The sequence below is a fragment of the Rhododendron vialii genome, chromosome 6a (genome assembly GCF_030253575.1).
Source record: "Rhododendron vialii isolate Sample 1 chromosome 6a, ASM3025357v1".
NCBI classification, from domain to species: domain Eukaryota; kingdom Viridiplantae; phylum Streptophyta; class Magnoliopsida; order Ericales; family Ericaceae; genus Rhododendron; species Rhododendron vialii.
The window spans coordinates 36,845,299-36,867,490 of NC_080562.1; the positions used below are offsets into that span (position 1 = coordinate 36,845,299).

The window sequence follows — 22,192 nt, forward strand, 5'->3', positions numbered from 1 at the left end:
GGAGATGCAACGTTGGTTCTATGGTTATGTATGTTATGATCGGTTTTGCTAACCTCCGCCTACTGAGCGGAGGTTAATATACACATAATGTCAAACAAGTTTGGATATCAATACTCATCTTATAGATATTAATACATTTTTACAAATATTAATACACATTTTTCGAATATCAATGCATCTTTTTATCTATTTTCCTACTCATTTGGGCAGATTTTGGAATAATCCTATGAAGATTGGACAATTTAATCAATCTATTACCCAATCATTTAGGATGAACGTTTGACAAATAAATACAAGAGCATCGCGTACTTCGATACACCCGCATATTGTGTACCTAACCCACAGAGGAAAGGAATGAACGATCAATCCATTTAATTTTGAATAAATAAAGATTGAACACTCTCTAATCGCCCTCTCAGTTGTGGCACTTGTTTTACAAGTTTTTTTCACCAAAATAAGCATCAAACTCCAAATGGAGTGCATTGTACTGTGTTTGCTTTGGTTGAATTTGTTAATAATATTGAGATGATCTGATTCAGTCAAAAAAAAAAAAAAAGGTTCATATATCTATCTGAAATGATCGTTCAGACCCTGATTAAAAAAATGATCGTTCAGACAGCTCTAAATCCCGGCCGGATGAGATGCTTTTCTGCCCTGCTTTGCTTCCTCGTCCCCCAAATTAAAGCCACACCTCACAACAAATCTCCACCACACACTACTGAAACTCGTGAAAACAAGAACTAAAAGAAAAGGTGTGAAACGAAAATTCAAGTGAAAGAAAATAAAGAGTCAGAAGAAGTGCAACGTTCCGTTAATAGTACTTATTTTTCATTTCATGAAATATGTCATTTCGTCACTATATATTATATTTAATTTAAAAAATAAGTATATATTTTACTTAGCGTGACGGGGCTTATGTTCATCAAAATTTCTTCGGAATTATCCAACCAGTCACTTTTGAGGTGGAAATGTGTCGGCCCTCTCATAGTTGAACACTTTTGTGGTGGAAAATGGACGCGTGACTTGGTCCACAAATTATGCTTTCCGAAATACTATCGTGGAATCAGCAACTAAAGTCTTCAGTTTTTAAAAAGCACTATAGTCTAAAGTTGAACTTTGGGCCCAAGAAAAAAGTGGACTCGCCTCCCCTCCAGTTTTTCCCGACAGTATCCCTTCCTGTTTTACGTTTTGTGGGCCCATGTAGGGCCCACGTTGATGATCGGAACCGTTTATCATGTAGATCTCGTCGAGATGAGTGACCATATCTAAAATCACTTTCATCGGATTCGTATTGATACTTGATCGGAATATATAAACTTGCAACCAGCGGGTTCCTATCCAGTGTGCCCAACACCATTTTCCCATTTTTAACAAATAAACGTGTTCCGATGAATGATTTTTTGGTATGGTCACTCGTCTCGACGAGACCTACATGATGAACGGTTCCGATCATCGACCTGCACCCTACATGGGCCTGCAAATTGCAAACTGGAGGAGAGACTGGAGAGAAAGGAACCGGAGGTGAAGCGAGTCCGAAAAAAGTAGGAGTGGAAAGAATAAAGGAAAAAACATTACTAAATGTTATCTCTTAATGAGTGGTTGAGGAAAAAAGAAAAAAAGAAAAAATCAGCGAATATACCTTCCCTCTTTGTTCGGTTCATCGTTTAGTTTAGTTTTATTTTCAGTCATTACTCTATTTTTTTCTTTAATCATTCTCTTATTTTTTCATTTATTACTTTATAAACTCTCTCTATCTTTCTCCAATCATTACCCCTATCTTCAATCATTACTCTATTTCTCTCTCCACCCACTATCAAAACTAAACTAAACAACTAAACACAACCGAATTCATGTAAATTTCACGGAAGTTTCCTGTGTAATAATCAAATCAGCGACCTTTCACCAACCATTCACTTATCTAAACCGACAGTCTTTTAACCAATCGGAACTAATTCAGTTAATCAAGACTTATGTATCTCATTAAAAGGTAAACATTTTGAGTTTCTTCACCTAGGTATAGGTGTTCTTCATTTAGAAGACTTTTCATTTGTTTCTTTATTTCTATCTTATAATGGAGGCTTATTTCTCGTATTGGTTGAGTTCTTAAATTTAATTATTTTATAAACTCTCATAATTGATGTAGTGTCCTAAATTTGAATCCTGTACTTAAACCTACTGTCCTTTCAATGTCAACTTTATGACTGTTAATTGGGACCCAGATCGACAAATAATTCAACAAATTGTGGGTTCTACGATTCCAATTGAGTGTTAGCTTCCAACTTGTTTTCCAATCAACCAGTCCATGGGCAATTGCGTAGCTTTTTACCTCCTAATAAAATATACCACCCAATAAAAAAATTACGCATGGCACTAAATAATGTATGATCGAATCAAAACACATCGTAATTAAACCTAAGAAACAAAGAATCGAAGGGTTTAATTACTGTGTTATTTAAAGTACTATACAGTATCGTTTAGATTGGAAACGATCACGTTTGGTTATCGAATGATAAGTATTAAGATGATATTTAAGCACAACTGTTATTTAGCTCTTAAAACTATCCAACGGTGTCATTAGAGTCCAGTTTTATGAGAGAAATCGGTTATGCTTATAGTGAATCATTTGAATAAAGTATTTCGAAGCACTAACTCATGTTGCACAAAAACAGAAACCCACTATCTAGAAGTTAGCCACGATTTACATCAACAAATGTGGAAGGAAAAGAGTTTTTTGAGAAGACCAAGTCAAGTGGCAGTTCGAAGGCCTTTGCAACCATTTTTGGAGGGCATGGAGGGCATATTAAATCAAATTTGAATGAAGAATTGGGTGCTAAAAGAAAACGTGGAGAAAACAAGTTGAAGACAGACCCATCATCTATAAATAGAAGAGACAATTGAGGAGGAAAAACCTCTGACAAAAATTCATCATCTGACAATCCATACAAAATGGTTGCTCAGAGATCTAGAGTAATTTAAGATTTAGAACAATTTAGTTATAGTTTAATATTTTGCAAGTTTGAAGATTTATTTGAATGTAAGCTTACTTTTGATTAAATTCAAGTTATCTTATATCTTTTTGTCTTTTTCTTGCCAAAGAATAGTCACGTATAGGCTTGCTTTCGATTCAATTCAAGTGTGCCTATATTTCTATATTATTCTTGTCGAAATCTTAAGATAATTGTATATAAACTTGTTTTTGATTGAATTCAAGCTTGTTTATATTCAGTTATCTTTTTTTATTGAAGAACATCAATCTATTATCAATTGATACCTTTAGGAAAATCCTCTTAGTTGAGGTAATCGAACGGATAATCACAATTGCCTGATTAAATTAGTTATTTTGAGCTAACTTGAAAAAGATGAATTCTATTCTTTTCTGGCACGCCCGCACACAATTATTTTGCCAAAGTTTGAGCTAATTTAGCCCAAACAGTAGCCTGAAATTTAAGTCGGTGGGAGCACCATGAAACATGGTCTTAGAATTTTCTATGTTCTACTTGAAACATAAAATTCGCTACATCGTACATCGGAACGGTTTAAGGGACACCCTAAAAAAACACTTAAAAAAACACCTATAATCTCAATCTCATAGTTCCCGATCAAATTTTTATAATCCGAACCGTTCAATGTGTGCATAATGTGATTTTAAGGGTGCCTGCGAGAAATTAGCAAAAAAATTGATCGGGAAAGGTTTGATTTGAGCAGTTTTTATTTGAACCGTTCAATAAAAAACTGTTCGAAACTGTTCGGATCAAGCCCTTACCTGTCATTTTTTTTGCTGATTTCTCATTAGGTACCCTTAAAATCACGTTCTGATCACATTGAGGGGCTCAGATCATCAAAATTTGATCGGAAACTATGAGGTGTTTTTTTAGGTGTTTTTTTGGGTGTCCCCGGAACCGCCCCGATCATACATATAGATAACGAGTCTTTATGGAAAACAAATATTTCCTCCGTCCCTTTTTTAGAGTTCAGTATTCCATTTTGGGCTGTATCTTAATAAGTGTCCATCTTGTAAAGTTAGTGGGTAAAAGTTTGTGCATTTTCTATTTTGCCCCTAAAAATATATTCTATTTTGAAAAGTTAATGAGTAAAAGTGTAATGATGATGTGTCTCCATAGAGGGTAAGTATGAAAAATAGAGATAAAAGTTAATGTGAAATATGTAATGATGATGTCTCATTAATACGTTGGAGTTAGGAAGCAGAACATTTAAAAAGGGATGAAAGAAATACATAAAAAGAAAACTTTTTTGAAACTTGACAAAGATACTAGTGATGTAAGTGTTAAAAGTGAAAAATATGTACTAATTTTTCAATACAAATTGTCATGATCTTTATAATTTGGGGTAACATTGCAATGGGCCCCCTGCCCCAACTGATGTCAATGGTGAGATCTATCCAATTTTTGAAGGTGGCGTACCTTTTGTACTCCTTTCTTCCCTTTTTAATTGTCTTGCTTCGTAACTCAAACTTATTAAAAAGACATTATCATTACAACATCTTTAATATTAAATTTTACCTTAACTTTTCCTATTTACCCTCTATGGAGACATATCATTACACTTTTACTCACTAACTTTTCAAAATGGAATCCACTTTTAAGGGCAAAAATAGAAAATGCACCAACTTTTACCCATTAACTTTACAAAATTGATATTATTAAGGGACAACCCAAAAAAAATACTGGACTCTAAAAAAGACACGGAATGAGTATTACTTTCGGGGTAGTCTGTTTGACTAGTGATGCAAGTGTTAGAGGGAAAATGTATACTATAATTTTTGGATATAAATTGTCATGGTCTTCATAATTTGGGATAAAATTACAAATATTGAAAGTTGCAATGAAGGCCCGTGCCCCTATGGGTCTCACTGTGGCTCCGTCACTGTTTATGGGTATTGATTCCACTTGCACGGATGGGTTTGCAAAGTTCATCCTAGAGTTTTGCATAAACGATTGAAGTCGTTTAATGATTTAAAAACAATTTTGCAAGTTTTTCCCAAAAAGAATATGGTCAACAGTATAATTGGAAGTACTTGGTCCGATCATTCATTTTTTTTTCCTTCAACATCAGTTATTCTAAATGAATTTTGAGTAAATAGTAGACAGTTCGATTTACCACTTACAATTATTTGATAGATTAAGTTGATTTTTTGCAAAATACTTCGAAAACTATTTAAAAATGAATATACAACTCGGATCATTTGAGGCTCTGGAGTGGGCCAACACACCCACCTCGCACAGTTTGTGCGGGGGATCCGTACCCAAAGTTTTATTGTCTTTCAATTCCAAGATCACTAAAAAATGAACCATGCTACTGGTACAGACAATTTGTGCACAGATTGTGCACAGATTTTGTGGTGGTGCCCACCACGGGTCCCACATAAATGATCCGAACCGTTCATTAAATGTAAAATATTTTTTCAAGAGTCTCCATTAAAAATCAGCTCAATCTAATAACTATAAGTACTCGATCCAATTATCTAAATTTTCATTCAGATTTTCGGATAATGAAAAGTTAGATGATTAGATCAAGCACCTATAGGTATTGGATCGAGCTGATTTTTTTATAAAAACCCTTGAAAAAATGTTTTACATTTAATGAACGGCTTGGATTATTTGTGTGGGACCCATAGTGGGCCCCACCACAAAATCTGTGCACAATCTGTGCACAGATTGTATGTACCAGTAGCATTTCGGCTAAAAAATGTGGTTCACTTTGACCTGTTTTATAATTTCAGGTTATTTGTTTATAATCAAACCAAACCAAATTAAATCTAATCTAAGAGCATCCACATTGTAATAACCAAATTGGTATGGATAAGCAAACTTAACAACAATACTAAAAAAACACCTCATATTGTAATAAGCAAAGTTACAAGTCTCTTAGCAAATAATCAAATTTCATCCATTCCATAACCAAACTTAACAACTTTTACCAATAACCAAAACTCAATAACCAAACCCAATAACCAAACTCAAAAACTAAAAAACACCCCACATTAAAATCGTCTCATCGAGACGAATAATTTGGTGTGATCGGATGCGTGATTGAAACTCGTTTGCAATTGAACATAGGTGCATTACGTATTGTGGGGGTTTTTTTTTTATAGGGATGCAAAAATAATCAATGCGGAAATAAAATTTGTTAAATTTGATTATGAACTAAATGGATAATCAAATGCTGACATAACACATTTTGGTTATTCCCATTGCGGATGCTCTAACCGATCTAACCGAGCCTTGTTCCCAATCAATTGGGATCGACTACATGAATCTTATTTTTTCATTAAGCTCTGTCCACGGCCTACCTGTAGTTTTTCAAAAAAATAAAGCCACTTCACTTTTTGGGGTTTTTTTTGTTTGTTTTGTTTTGTCCTAACCCACACAACCGTCACCGGGACCAATCCAGTGGCCACCGCTAAAACTGCTCACTGACCACCCCCGCCCCGCCCCGCCCCGCCCCTCCCTTCACCACCCGTTGCTCACCACCATGATTAGTCTAATACCCTAACAACCGCCACAAACACCCGTGAGAAACCCATGGCCGTTGTCCTATTAGGAAGCCATTCCATAACCCATAGGGACACACAACCATGGACGTTCGTGAAACTCCAACTCTACCTTATCCAGTGGCCCCCTCCTCTTTTTCACACTTCGCCACAATTCGAAATTCGAATACCCATGCTGTCCCATGGTGCAAACAAAAAAGAGTACCTGTGATTTGATATCTCATCAAACCAAAGGCGAATGTATGATAATACACGAACAAATTCAATCACAGGACGACCAAGAGAAGACAAATGCCTGAATGTTGATGGCCAAACAAGCACAATGAGTTCGACTACGTTAGGCCACAAATTAGGATTGAATGAAGAGGCAAGATAGAGTGATGGATGTGTAAGAAGGGTAGCGTAGGAAGGTAACCACGCTAGAGAAGGGGAGGCGACAATGCTAAAGGAGTGCTGGTGGCACAAAAAACATAGAACCCAAGCGAGAGGTGGCAGGTGCAAGAGTTGAAGGCGAGGGACGGGAGCGACTTGGGGAGGGGTTGCAGGAAGGCTGAACGGTGTAGGGATATACAGGCCTAAACTGCTAAAAAGGCTAAACATCATGTTCAACGTAGATACTAATGGTACAAAAACTAATTCAGTTGGTTCTATTGCCAAAAATTACAGGCGGTATTAAAGTACCAAAAGAGCAACTAAAACTTGTGAGATATCTGGTTAGGCCAAGCTTGTAGTGTGACGAATATGAGAAGTGCGCACACCCTAGCAGTATTAACAATCAAATCACAAGAAGGCATAAAAAATATAGATGTTTCCAGATTTCACGCTAGTTCCCCATCATGTAGAATGAAGAGAGAAGTACCAAACTACTACTTCAAAAGCATGTTATACCCTAGGGTTTATATTTGCGATCACATGGCTGAGTATAGTACAATACCAATCACACTCCACAAACCCACCCATCAAAAGCTAATTTTCGGCAAACATGAGCTGTCAGTAATGTTGGCTCATCAGAACTTTTATTTAGTTTTTGCAAATCACGATCATCACATAGGCTCTTAAATTATGCCCAGGTGAATAAATGGTGTGCCTAGAGTCTATGCTCACCTATACAGACCCACAGCAATTAGATCAGTGCGTGATAATCCATGTTTTATATATTTCAAGGTCACGCCGAGATCTATAATTTAGGTTTAAAGAAGACTACTTGCACCATATGCATTGACATAACTACATAGAAGGTTACAAATTTCTTTCTACATTCTCACAACTATCTGCTAATTGCTAACCATGTCGAGAACACTTTGTGCATAATGAAGGGAACCGATGAGAAAACTTATGTCTCAAACAAGTTACCTTTATCCTAGAAGGGGAAGCAAAGATATGAACCAATCAACACTAGTGACTTCTAATAATCCTGCAAATTTCAAGAGATTAATCAGCTTCTTACCTGCCCAATCATGAAACATATCAAGTTCAACAGGCAAGTACAATGCAACATGAACCAGCTATCTTACCTGCCCAAACGCGAGAGCTCAGGCTGTGCAAGCAGCATATCTTGTAATGGTCTCGAAGACATTTCCTTTTCTCCAGAACTACATGAGCCAAAAGAAGAGGTCTCTATTTGTGTCAGTCAGGCAAAGAAGAAGTCACTTAACAGTGATTAGTTACTTATTTGCACTTCCTCCGTTAGTTACAATGTCAAAGAAAAAAGAAAGACAATAAGTATGCACCTGAAAATGAAATCAAGTGACAAAAGCCTGTGGTGAATATTATAATCACTACCAATATAAGTTGCAACCAAGTTTCCAGCATCTGGGTGGGGCCAGCTCCTTGAAGTAGGAAACCGCAGTACAAATGTTCCAGGCTCTTGAAGGACCCCTGCACCTTGAAGTGAAGACTCTGCTTCTTCCTTTGTAATGAATCCATCTATCCACTTAGGAGATGCCGAATTCCACATTGCATTCACCCAAACTCCTGATAATGTAAAAGCTACAGGGTATAGCCAACACCACATCTTCTCGAAGTTTTCTCGAGCTACAAACTCCTGGCATCCAGCAATTCTCCTCAGAATCTCGAAGTCCTGGGAGATTAATAAATATTCAACAAATTTTCATGTATGATAAGGAACCCAGGCTTTCCATACTTGATTTCATTCATTAGCCACAGGCAACTGAGCTTCGAGAAAGACAATAGCGAAAACTTCATGCAGAAATGCATAAATGGGAATGCGCATAATCATGTATGCGTTGGAGTGGTGTTGAAGAAGTGTGCGAGCAAGCAAGGAGTCCGAGATATGTGTGTCAGAGAGAGAGAGAGAGAGAGATACCTGCAGTGTCAAAGATCTGGTGCTGGAGCATGCAATCTTCATGAAACGGTTATTTATCTCAGCTACCACATTCTCCCAAATAACGTGGGGATTGTTTTGTGAGATCAGATCCCAAGCTTTTGTTCCCTCCTCTACCAATCTCTTCGCAAGCATTACTTGACGCCTGGAAAATATAGACTTCATATTCACGAGATAATGAAACAAATGGCACGTATGGTGTAAATTCCAATTGTCATTTTTTAAAGGTGCTCACGAAATACATAGAGAAAGGGATTGAAGTAAACTCCAAATATAAATCTGGTTCCATCTTACACCAAACTCGTACAAAATAATGTGACATAATCTGTTGCTTCTTTGTCACAATTAGAAAGAAGACGTTGGAGAAAGAATGCTACACATCGTCCATTCGTTCCCCATTTTTTCTGAAATAGACTAATCACTACATCTCCTCAGAGTGAGAAATGAAGCAGTAATAACCAACCTTGTATGTGGTAAGAACACATAAAATGCAAGAATTCATGTCATTTAGGAAATGAAAGAAACATTCTTCATGGTAACACCAAAAGATTTAATGTAGACATAGTAAACTGAGAAGTTTTTGTTATCCCAGGGAGAAATCAAACCAGAGAAATGTTTCCTTTCAAGGCTCCACAACTGTTAATTTATCCGTTTTCGCAAACAGTGAAAATAGGGTCCACAATGGTACATGGGTTTGTTTTACTATGTGCCGACCACATGCCAAATAGATCACGTTTACTGCATAGTTGCATAGCTTACCCATGATGAGAACATCCCAAGTATAGGGAAACTTGCCGTGCAAAGTCCGCCAGTTCTTTTTCAGAAGCTGCTGTCGCAACTTCCTTGAGCAAAAGGGCCCTCTCATTTAAGCCTCCCAGGCAGTATTTGAAGATAGCCGTATCTGAAACTGGACTCCTATTGCTTAATGTGCTCTTAAAATTGGAGTTTCTTGCTTCAATACTCTCTGAATCTGATGGGGAGTTGTCCATTTCTTCATGGTTTTCTGGTGTCCGATCTAAACTAGATCTGTATGCGTTATAGTCCTAATTCACAATGGTAACAGGCTGAGACCAAGGTGTCAATGACACCAGATATAACAACAACAAAATCAATGAGACTACCCCAGGGGTACAATCAATGCAACCAAAAAGAGAATTACAGCTTAAAAGCAATCAGTTTTTGATGAATATGAACAGCTAAACAGTTCTTATTGCTTTTGACATCTCCCCCAGACAAAAATCAGCACAACAGCAGAAAATATTGGCCAAAACACGGTTACTCAAAAAATGGACAACTGTGCTAGTAGAAACAAGAATGAGCATGTGCCACAAAACTTTCAAGACTTAGGTTTCTCTCATTGAGGTCATTTATAGCTTCTGATGGAAAAAAATTTGTTCGCCAATTAAGTAAAAACAATTAACAAATAACAACCAACCACAATGAATTGAGACACAAAAATGTGTTGATTTGATGTTGGTTGAAAGGTAGCCCACAGTAGCTTGCAGTACATAAAATCAAGAACAGAAGGCAAAATAGAGAATTTGTGGGGTGCTCTTCATGTTTCTCAGCCCAATCCAAAAAAGTGAAAGAAACTTGGAAGAAACTTTCTATTGAAAAATTCAATGTTCCAACGAAATGTACATATTCCAGAGCATGAGATATGTCTAAATACTAGCTTACATGAAATTCACTCCAAAATCTACGTAAACATATTAATACTACATTATAGTCTTTATAGATGATTGAGTTACCTGAGCATGTAAGCCCGTAAGAAATTATGTTATCACAACAAATGTAAAAGAGAATGCATACCGATGGTTGACACCATACATACAGTCATGGGCAGAAAAAAGGTTTGAAAGTCGTAAGATCAACTATATGTACTTTCAAATGATTATGGCAAAGAAGTAAAATCACAAAAAGGGATACCTCGTTAGCAGTCCAGGCACGAGAATTGCATTCGTCATCAGCTCGGTCCATGGTGAGATTAGCCTTGCGAGCTGCAAATGAATTTTCTTGTCCTAATTTCACCCGTTTTGATGATGGGCTCAATTTTGCTTCACGTACAATATTGTACAGAAGTTCTGAGGATCCCTCACCCAACCCACTTGAATTTGACCTTTTCCACTTCACAGAAGAAATCTGTGTGCTACGATTTCGCAAAATACAACGAATTGGACTAAAGAATGCCTCAAAGAAAGGATAACTCCCCATTTTTGGAATCTCAAACCTAATGCGGAAGAGCCTATTGTCACATTTAGATGAAAGCTGAAACAAGAAAAGAAAATCAAGTCACTAACAATTCTGGTAGACAAAGTTGGAATCTATACAACAAAATGGAATAGAATTCAGACATTAGGAGGCAAAAAAGGTCCTTTTTATTGGTGGCCCTAATAATGGAACTCCCATGATGTCTAAATTTAGTGGGCTAGTTAACTGTTCATAGTTTATACTTCTCCAATATTCAGATAATTTCAAATACCACAGATAAGAATAAGTTCTACCTTGTCCCACAACCATGTAGTATACTTTCATCAATTTTCCTGAACAATAAATCACTAAAGATCAACCATATTGACCTCGAACATCCATCTTCCCCAACAACAGAACCAACAGTCAATTGACTGAGTAAATAAGATCCCAAAGAAAGACCTAAACAATAATAGTTTGTAATGTAGAGAACTGCATTTTGAACATATTCTGTAACAGGCTACACGGATCCTCCCAAAACCATGAATTAAGGATTCTAACAACAAAAATGCGAGGGGCCAGTTTTTGTCTTTATATAAGAAACATAAACATTTAGAGAGGAAAAGAGAAAGAAGGAACCTTAGGTCCAAAGCTTAAAGATTTCTTTTGGGTGAACTATGAAGATCACTAGGAAGACTGGCCCCACTCAACTCATATACGGAATAAGAAGTTACATCATTACATTAGTAAATGAAGAGAACAGATTTATGATATTAGCTAGAAAACTCCAGCAACATAATCATATTGTGCTCCACTAATGATCTTTCTCTTAAAAGGATGTTATCATTACATTTGGAAATGCAACAACACACCCCTACAATATCAACAAAATTAACCAACCTATACATACATACTACTCCCTACGTCCCATTTTTTTGTCCACCTTTCCATTTTGGGATGTCCAAAAACACATGTCAACTTTAAGAAGGCAAAGATAAATTCTTTGAAGTTTCCAAAAATATCCTCCACAAAGGAGTATGATGATTTGAAATAGGATAATTTTACTAAAAACTAGCTTTTTGATGTGACTTGAAGTGCATTAAATGTGTGTTCCCTTAAAAGTACCAAAATTATCTTAAATTGGAACATAACAAGGGGACAATTATTCTATTCTTGTTTAAAATACAATGACATGCACTAAGAAGAAAATGAAGGAAAGAAAAAAAGTAACGCAATCCAGATTTAGAGGCGAAAAATGAAATAAGGTGAAATTACACGAAAACCCCCTCATCTATACATGTTTTCCAAGGACACCCCCTAACGTTTAAAATTGCCTAAACAGACCCCCTCATCTACTTGAAATTGAAATGGAAAAATCGCTAACTCTGTTAAGTGAGTTAACAGAATGACAAAAATGACAATTCTACCCCTTAAAAATTGCTCATACTGACCCCCTCATCTTGAATAACTAACCAATTCGAAACCCATGTTCCAAATCCCTCATCCCAATTTCGATTTCTCATTTTTAACCTAGAAGCCAACCCAAACCTCTACGCCTCAAACCCAACCCAAACCTGGACTACACGTACACTTTTATGCCTCCCTTGACTTCACCTCCGTTAGCTTCCCCCATTATGCCACCGTCACCCATAACAGCTTCTTTGTCTAGGCCGGCAGCAGCAACAACGGGTGTCCGTGGAATTTAGCCATATGTATATACATATTCACATTATATACAGACAAACATAACCCCTCTACCCCTCTCTCTCACCAAACGTGGTTCAACCTGGGTTCCATCGGTCCCATGTGATAGGGCACAAACTTCAAGTGCTTCCGCTAACGAGATTAGAGACACCGACAAAGCCACGAGAATGACTGCGAGAATCATGGGCGTGGCTGTTTCTGTTAACATTTCTATTTGTGAAAAGAAATACAATAATGCATGAAAAGAATTCCCACTCGCGCAATGATATTCCTTTATATATTGATTTTCCGCTTGACCCAAAAAAAAGAAAGATATTCCTTTATATAGGATAGGATTCCTTCATTACCGCTCGCGCGAGGATACTCCTTTCTATAGGAGGAACGACTCGCTTAGTTAACATATACTTTGAATTTTGAGAGAGATTTTTTAAAATTATGAGTAAAGAAAGATAGATAAATAGATAAAAAAATTATTAAAAAATGCGCTAAGAAATTTTGAGACTCCAAACCATACAAGGTCGCGTGATTGTAGGGTTGCTATTGTGTACAGTATCTTCACTAGTTTTGCGTTGTCTCTACGCTTTGAGGTTTTTCGCATTTGGCTTTCATTGGGTCCTTCCGGGCACCTTCCTAGCTTGCTACTCCAATTAAAGTCGTGATTTGCCTCATCACATTTTCTTTCATGCTGGCCCCTCCGGGGACTTTTGCTTTTTTTTTTATTTCTTGACGCGGTTCAAGGAACGCGTGCGCGTGCGCAGTTGTAAGCACTGATTTTTTGGTGTGTTTTTTTTTGAAAATTGATTTTGCTGCTCTCTTTATGTCATTTCTTTTTTCTCACAAAATAAATCATCTAATCAAAATACAAAAGAAAGTGGCATTAAAAAAAAGGGGAGTAACAAAATCATTCCCTTTGTTTTAGTTTTATTCTTATTCAATTTTTTTTCGCATTTGTTAGTTTTGCGCATCACTTTTTTGATTTTTTGATTCATCTTAACGACACAAATCAGAATGTAATTCCTAGGAATAAAATGCCCATTCCTGATTTTTGATTGTTGCTGATGAAATGATCAGAAAAATAACATTTTCGCATCTGTTCAAACGAATTGAAACACTTATTTTTTCACTGTTTATATATTAAAAAATATAGTTAAAAAATTAAGTGCTTCAATATTCAATCTGTTTGAACCGGTGCAAAGATCTTATTTTTTAAATCATTTTATCTTAAATGATCGTAATAGATTTTTGGCTCTAAGGTCTTTCAATGGACACTTTAGGAGAGCCCTGAAACTAAATAATGAGTTTTAGGGTAGTCGTTGAAAGACCTTAAAGCCAAAAATTCATTACGACCATTTACGAGAAAATGATCGAAAAAAAAAAATTTTCGCCCCAATTCAACTGAATTGAAAATTGGAGTACTTAATTTTTTAACTTAATTTTTTAATATATAAAGAGTGTATTTATTCCGTTTGAACCGAAAATGTTTCAATTTTCATAGATAAACGGGGTATATCATTAAGTGCCTTTATAAAACACTATTAAACAGTGTATTTATTCCATCTTGATAGTATAAATTGTTGATGGCGTTGTACCTTAGAAATGCAAGACCTTAACTGCATCCTTAAAAGTCAAAATAACTACGTAGTATTTTGCCTTCTTCAATGTTTTCTTAATCGAAAATTTGTTTCTATCGTTTATGTTTCTTGGGTAAGAGTAAATATGGCGATGTTGCTATGCAGGAGGTGCACAGCACGGTGTTGTGCATCATCCGAGCCGTCTGTTCGGTAATCCAACGGTCCAGATCACAGAGTCTGAATGCTTCTCGTTGAAATATTGATTAGAATTTGTGTTTTAATATATTTTCATGAATTGTCAATATATACTCAATTATAATAAAATAAAATTTTGTTTAAATTTATTATTATTTATTATAAGTTTGTTATTTATTATTCATTATTAAGACAAATTAATTAACTAATTAAAATAGGAAAATGATTTTGTCACTCTCTTTTTTGTTAACGTCACTCTCTTGCAAGTGTATTTTTGATGCAGGTGAGTGACATTAACAAAAAAAAAAGAGTGACAAAATTAGCAGCCTTAAAATAATATAAAGTTCTTTAACATAAAGTCAAATTTAAATGTAAAAATATATATAATTTAGTTAAAATATAATTTGAGTTAACCAAATTAAAATTAAATAAGTAATTCAATAAATAAAGAAAGAAAGGAATTAAAGCAAGAAAGGAATTAAAGGGTGGGGTTGGGGGTATTTTGGTCAAATGGGCTAAAGGGTGAGAAGGGGTGTGTGTCCGGGGGTGCGAAAATTAGCTTTGTTTCTTCCGCCGCTCCGCGAACCTTCCTTTGATAGTAAAAAAAAAGCGGTTGAGAAAATAATCCAGTGTAACATCACATTTTCTTGTACCGTCCCATACGTGATCTCATTTTGCAATCAAAGATCTGGATTTTATCTCAACAATGGGCAAGCGCAGATCTGCAAACAATGAGATGAAATCCGGACTATTGATTACAAGATGAACGGCTCAGATGCCACACTTCAACCTTGCAGTCTACCCCTACACTACATGTTCTCCGGTTCCTATTGCATGTGTCGTGAACTCAATGTATAACTTCTTCAATCCTGCAGGCCCTATAAATTAGGCGTGTTATATGGAGTATGAAGTTTTGCACCCTGCGAGCTTCCAAAAAATTATCAACTGTGAGAAAGGATGGCATTCTTGTCGCGAAACCATCTAGAATCCATATTGCTGATTTCCTTCACCATCGCAGCAATTCTCTTCACACTCCCACGCGAACACAAGGAAGAAGAAAACGGCGGAGGAGGAGGAGGAGGAACAAGAGCCACCACCCCTATTCCGACCGTCATCTTCAACACCCTCTCTCCTCCTACCTTCCACGTCTTCGTCCTCTGTCTCATCTTTGCCTTCACCTTTTCTCTCTCCGCTCTCTTGATGCTCGACGCGGACAACAACGGAACGAGAAGTAATTGCAATTATCTGCAGGTTCGTATTGTACTAGTGAGGTTCTTCGAGTGCGCCTCCCTGACTTCCATCGCCTCTGCTCTTGCGATTCTGGCTCAAGCATTGTTATTAACCGCCACTTCTTCTTGTTGGCCAACCAACACCACCTCCTCGCTCCTACTCCACCCGTGGGGCTAAATGTATTCGATAATGCTTTGAATACAGATGTTCCGGCACATATCCAGATACGAAAAAAGAAGCTGGATAAACAAATGTGGTCTGATTCCCTCATCTTCAAGTACGAATTTTTTTTTTTTTTTGCGTTAATTAGGTCTTCTACTCTACTTGTCATGTAATTACTTTATGAGATTGGTTATTCTGTTATAATATATTGCATTTAATTTAAAAAATAGTACTTATTTGAATTAATCGAGCATGATCTAAATGAGGTGTTGTCTCTTCTATAGGGAGTACTATGTGTGAGGTCGCGAGTTTGAAACTTTGCAGCGTCTCTTCTTCTTATTTGAATGCTGAAGCGGTTGAAATAAAAAAAGCTTCTTCAAAATTTGTAGCAAATGGGAGTCGAACCCAGCTCTAGAAATAACACCACAATGCTAACATGTACAATTATACCTACCACAATTTTAACATAGTTTTTAACCTTTGGACGTCATTGACTACGTAGCAAATTTGTTATTAGTAAAATAGAAAAATCAATGCCGTCTATATAGTGGTCAATTTCTTGGAAATGATCTTAATTATCTAATGCCGACTTGTTAGCTTGATAATGGGCCAGATATTGGAAAACTATACTACATGCTAATTGGAGAAGGGGGGAAAATAATTGCTGCTCCATTTTCTTAAAATTACGTATTTAAAATTTATTTTAGTGCTTAAATTACACACTACATAATTTCCAGAAACGCACTGAATTTTGTTTTTTGAAGTGCATTTATAAAAAAGTGAGTGCAAAAACTCTTGTCCAACAGGAAACTTTTCCCTTGATTGCTTGGTTATTATTTACTACTAATTTGGGAGGAATAAATTATTAAGAAAATTCAAGAAAAAATACAAAAAAAATTATACTTGTATAGTAAGTCCCCGAACTTGTGTGTGCACCAGTCATGAGCGAGAGCAAAAGTGTAAAATGAAAAAAGGTTTGTTTTGTTAAGGTATCAAAACCATTATACCTCCTCCTGTGGATGGCAAACTACAAAATTTTCATCTTTCTATTCACTTGTTACCCCAAATCCATATCTCCTTCTAAGGTGTACATAAAATTATTTCCTCCTAAATTCCTTCCCACTGTTCTAGAAATTTCCTTGAAATTTCGTCGAAGTTGTCCAACCATTCAGTGGTGTAATATCATATCCTTTTGAGGTGGACGCGGACCGCGTGACTTGGACACCATAAAGGCTTTGAAATTTCGCGGAAACAACATTTAGTCTAAGGTTTGGAATCTACTACAAGGTAGGCCTGGGTAACAGGTCGTATCGAGTTGTGTTCGTGTCGTGTTAGTTGGGTTCGTGTCACAAATCAACCAATCCGAACCCAACCCATTCAAAATTCGTGTTTCTCGAGTCGTGTCATTTTCGTGTTTCGTGTTAGAAATGCTCAACTCTAACCCGTTAACTTCGTGTCCGGTTCGTGTCGTGTTATCGTGTCTGTAACCCAACTCTATATAGAATTACAGATATACCATATATTATGTATATACGTTCGTGTTAATGGGTGACACAGATTAGTAAACCGTGAGTCGTGTCAATTTCGTGTCTCGCGTGTTTAATCCGAACCCAACCCATTTAAAATTCGTGTTCTCGAGTTGTGTCATTTTCGTGTTTCGTGTCAGAAATGTTCAATTCTAACCCCACTGCTATAATAAACCATAAAAATCACAGCTATTAGCCGTGATTGTAAGTTTTCCATCACACTCCTACTACTGTGATGGATTTGGGTGTGATCGTTTCTCTTTAATCATGGTTATAAACCGTGATTATTTCTCTTGGGCGTGATCATTTATCTTTTCTGGGTGTGATTGTATGTCGCCTTAGATCACGGTTTATAACCGTGATTGAAAATTCAAAATGATCACACTATCATAAACTGAGATGAAAAATCATTGCGCGTGATCTTTTTTTTGTATCACTAGACCATTTTTTTTTGTCATTGCCAAGTTTCGAACTCATGCACCCTTAGTTGATTTCTCATGCCCTTACCACTATGCTAGCCAAGAACTTCTGTTATATTCGGAAAACAAAAATATTTATACTTACTTCCTAAATTGAGAAAAAAATTTCTTTTTCTTAAAATTTGCTGAATTTTTTGAAATACAATTAACATGATATTAAAATATATAAAAATACATATATAAACATTGTTTAAAAAATTTTAAATATATGACAATAGATCTTTTACCAATTAAAATTAATTGTTGGTCACCAAAAGATTTTCTTGGGGCAAAAAATTTAATTTTAGCTAGTAAATTTAGTAGATAATAGTGTTTTTTGTTGTAGTGTATGCTTTGTATTTTTATAAAAATTATCACAACCTATAGATTGTTATATTATATATAGACAAACTTTAGATTTTTTTTTTAAACTAACCATTTCACATGGATTTTGTGTTTATATTAAATTTTAATGGTGGCTTCTCAATTGGATTTTAATTCTTTTCAGATAAGGCTAAGCCATAGTAATATAATTACTTTTTTACCTAATATGTTAAACGTATAATTGGAAGACATCCGAAATAACTAAATTCCACTACTACAATAAACCATAAAGATCACGGCTCGCCCATTTGAAAATCGGGCACTAGTGAAACAGTCCGCCTGTCATCGAAGAAACAACTGGCACTGGTGGAACCCAATTGTGAGATTTACCTTATCTCTCTCTCTCAATCTTTTTGAGTGTGAAGATGAAGATGAAATATAAAAAAAATTTGGGATGAGTGTAATTAGGATTTATCTTCTTACCTTTTGTAAAAAAAAAAAAAAAAAACTTTTCAAAGTTCGTAAACGACATCGCTTTTCTCACATAACTTTTCAAAGTCTGCCTAAATGAGTACCAACCCGTCCACGTGAAAATTTAGACTGCGCGCCTAAATAGGTAGGCTTTTATCTCGCCGTAAGAGTGAGATCATTTATCTCACTTTTTTCGCGTTAAAGTTTTTTATCACGCTACAAGAGTGAGGTCATTTCTCTTTTATCTCGCCACAAGGGCGAGATCTTTTATCTCATTCTTTTCCACCCTAAAATCTTTTATCACGCCACAAAGGTGAGGTCTTTTCTCTTTTTTATCACGCCACAAGAGTGAGATTTTTCTCATTTATCTCGCCATAAGAGTGAGATCTTTTATTTCATTTTTTTCCGCCTTAAAATCTTTTATCACGCCACAATGGTGAGATTGTTTTTCTTCTATCTCGCCGCAAGAGTAAGGTCTTTTATTTCGCGCTAAAACCCACTTTTTATCTCAGCTTTGGACTTAAACTGAGATAAAAAAAATTAAACACCACTTTTTATCACGCTTTCACTGAAAACCGTGATATTTGTGAATCTCCTTAGTGTGACGCATATCTATTATTGTAGTAGTGCCCGCTAACTTCGTGTCCGGTTCGTGTCGTGTTATCGTGTCTCGTGTCCGTTGCCCAGCTCTATTACAAGGTTTGTCTTTATTTAGATTTTTTTTTTTTGCATTGATTAGTTTTGTGGCAAATTTTTATGACTTATTGATTCGTCTCGACAGAAGAAATAAAAAAAGTATAAATTTTTTATCGAAAAAGTCACAGTTTTGTGACTTATTTTGTCTTTTTAAAAAATTATGAGTGTCGATAATCGGTTGAAATTAATGGAGAATTTTAGGCCGGCCCCAAATATTAGGTTCATACTTAATTTAGTCCTGCACAATTATTTTTATTTTTTATTCCAACCATACCCCTTCATGCGCATCAGCGCAAGGAACTAGAGAACAAGTAGTATAAAATTTATCCAATGCTGGTGCACCATTAAAACATTGTTTAAATTTCAAAAAGTCATATCTTTTGTTGTAGATATTTTTTTTTTTTAAAATTATATTTTTGGAACCTACTCGACGATATCTACTAAACAAAATACATATTGAATAAGAAATTATGTAAGATTAAAAGAATACCCTTTGCTATGAGAACTCTTTATTAGAATTGTTTTACGAGAATTGTCTATGAGAACTGACCCTATGAGAACTATCTTTATGAGAACTATTTCGGACAAAAATACCCTTGGCTATGAGAATTGTCAATTCTCATAGTCAGTTTTATGAGAATTATGGAAAATGGCTATGTGAAATGAAAAATACACGGTTCAAATAGCCTAACCGCACACTAAAATACACAGTTCTCATAGAAAATACGTAGTTGTCATAGAAAATACACAATCTCATGGACAATACTCAATTCTTATAGAAAATACACAGTTCTCATAAAAAATACATAATTCTCTTAGAAAAATACACAGTTCTTATAGACAATTCTCATAGAAAAATACAATGTTCCCATAGAAAATACATAGTTCTCATAGACATATCTCATGTATAATACATAGTTCTTAGAGAAAAATGCAATGTTCTCATATAAAATACACAGTTTTCATAGACAGTTCTTGCAGAAAATACACAATTCTCATAGACAAATACACAAATCTCATAGAAAATAAATACAGTAGTTCTTATAGAAAATACGCACACGAACAAAAATTGAACAATTTTTCGAAGTACCAAAAATTGAACAAATTCATAGCACTCAGCTAAAATCTGGTCAAGTGTAATAGTAGTAGTAGTAGGAGTAGTAGTAGTAGTAGTAGTAAAGAAGGCTGAAAATACACAATTCTCATAGACAGTTCTCATAGAAAATACATAATTTTCATAGACAGTTCTCAATATACAATTCTCTTAGAAAAATACACAGTTCTCATAAAAATACATACACGAACAAAAATTGAAAAAAAAAAAAAAAACTTTACAGTGGCCACAAACCACAAAGCTTCCACGTACATACACAGTTTCCACAAACCACAAAGCTTCCACGTACGTACTTTCATGAATTTTTTTTTTTTTACACGAAATTACAAGTCCCAATTAGTTGTTTAATTTTTCCTAATTTTTTTTTTAAATTTTGGATGGAATTACTATTATTTTTTATCTGAAAATTGCATGTCTTCTCATAATAGACTACCTCCACATGACGGAGGTAGTAATGCCTTTATAAAAATGAAGACCAAAGTTGAAAAGAGTTCATATATATAAAACGACTTGGGGTTCTAGATTATAAAATTAACTAACTTTTTCATTTGTCTATATTCAATGTTTCTGCATTTGTTTATTTTGCGTCAAACTTTTGTGACTTATTGATTTGTCTCAACGAGAGAAATTGGAAAAGTAATTTTATTTGATAAAACTCATTAATCAAATTTTTTTATTTTTATTTTCCTCTCAACGAGATGAATCCTTAAATCACAAAATTTTGATGCAAAATTAACAAATACAAAATAATAAATTGAGTAAAGACAAAAAAATAAGTTGTTTTGAATATTAAGCAAAACCTAGCCGACACTCTAGACACAAAATATTAGTTGTCTGATAATTTTTTGTCTTTCTTTTGAGATAACTACACAATTTTATGTCTATTTTCAGTCGAATAATTTAGCAGATTTTAAGGAAAAACACCAGGTTTAGTTGGAATGCTTCTGCCCAATTCCCTGAAGCAAAGGCTGATATCGACAAGAACTGTGTTTTGTGAACTCGCAATGATAACACCAAGATCGATCAAAGATACAATTATATTGCAAAGGGGAGAAAAGGAAGAAAAACAGGTCGGGTCTGCATATGATTTGACTCATATTTGACCCGATCCGTTTCAACCCACCTATCATTAACTCAAATTTGATCCAACCCGTTTCAACATGTGACCCGTTTCAATCCGTCCAAACCCGCCCATTTGCCAACTCTAAGTCTTGAAATCATGACCTCCAGCAACCATGCAGTTGTATAATATCACTTTCCTTCATTGTCGACTTTTTGACTCAAAGTGGGTTTAAGGCTGACAAATAATATTATGAATTGCATGTTCCAGCAATTAATAATTAAAAAAATCAATATTTTTTTTCATTTTTTTACACTTGTTTGTTTTGTGTCAATTTTTTAAAAATTATTGATTCATTTCGACTAAAAAAATTCAACATGTGAAAAATTAGTAACCAATTTTTTTTGAAGAAAGACAAAAATAATCTAAAAAATTGGTCTATTTGAATTATGTTTGGCTTTAGTGACCTATCTAAATCTTTTAATCCTAATCCAAAAAATGATGCAATATTAAACAAATGTGAAAAGAACTTGAATAAGATGAAAAAGTCCACCTCTATATTCCTTTCACACTTTCCTTGAAAGTAGGCCCTCTGTCAATTTTTAAGTGTTCATTATGATTTTGTGTGCCATTTTC

General features: G+C 35.3%; 2 protein-coding genes across 4 annotated transcripts in view; one reads left to right on the forward strand and one right to left on the reverse strand.

The window, feature by feature from the left end:
• LOC131331457 (uncharacterized) overlaps nucleotides 1-22,192 on the forward strand; it is a 75,813-nt gene that overhangs the window by 30,624 nt on the left and 22,997 nt on the right. The gene's annotated exons all lie outside the window — the stretch shown is intronic.
• On the reverse strand, nucleotides 6,632-12,388 carry LOC131331454 (SH2 domain-containing protein B-like). 3 transcript variants are annotated; one of them, XM_058365400.1, is made up of 7 exons: nucleotides 10,785-12,388; nucleotides 9,615-9,898; nucleotides 8,838-9,000; nucleotides 8,242-8,591; nucleotides 8,026-8,103; nucleotides 7,865-7,925; nucleotides 6,632-6,716 (listed from the first exon to the last, which is right to left on the reverse strand). In XM_058365400.1, the coding sequence occupies exons 1-6, from the start codon at nucleotides 11,067-11,069 to the stop codon at nucleotides 7,907-7,909; spliced, it is 1,179 nt and encodes a 392-aa protein (XP_058221383.1). In that variant the 5' UTR covers nucleotides 11,070-12,388; the 3' UTR covers nucleotides 6,632-6,716; nucleotides 7,865-7,906. The 3 variants fall into 3 exon arrangements, with proteins under 3 accessions (XP_058221383.1, XP_058221382.1, XP_058221384.1); XM_058365399.1 differs by lacking the exon at nucleotides 6,632-6,716 and having other exon boundaries at nucleotides 7,482-7,925; nucleotides 10,785-12,386; XM_058365401.1 differs by lacking the exon at nucleotides 6,632-6,716 and having other exon boundaries at nucleotides 7,482-7,925; nucleotides 9,615-9,919; nucleotides 10,785-10,925.

Bases quoted from the DNA above. Each gene is read 5' to 3' on its own strand.
- LOC131331454 (XM_058365400.1), bottom strand. From the start codon at position 11,069: ATGGGGAGTTATCCTTTCTTTGAGGCATTCTTTAGTCCAATTCGTTGT. The intron at 9,001-9,614 runs GTAAGCTATGCA...TATATTTTCCAG, and splicing joins TTGGGATGTTCTCATCATGG to GCGTCAAGTAATGCTTGCGA. The intron at 8,592-8,837 runs GTATCTCTCTCT...TTAATCTCCCAG, and splicing joins CCAGATCTTTGACACTGCAG to GACTTCGAGATTCTGAGGAG.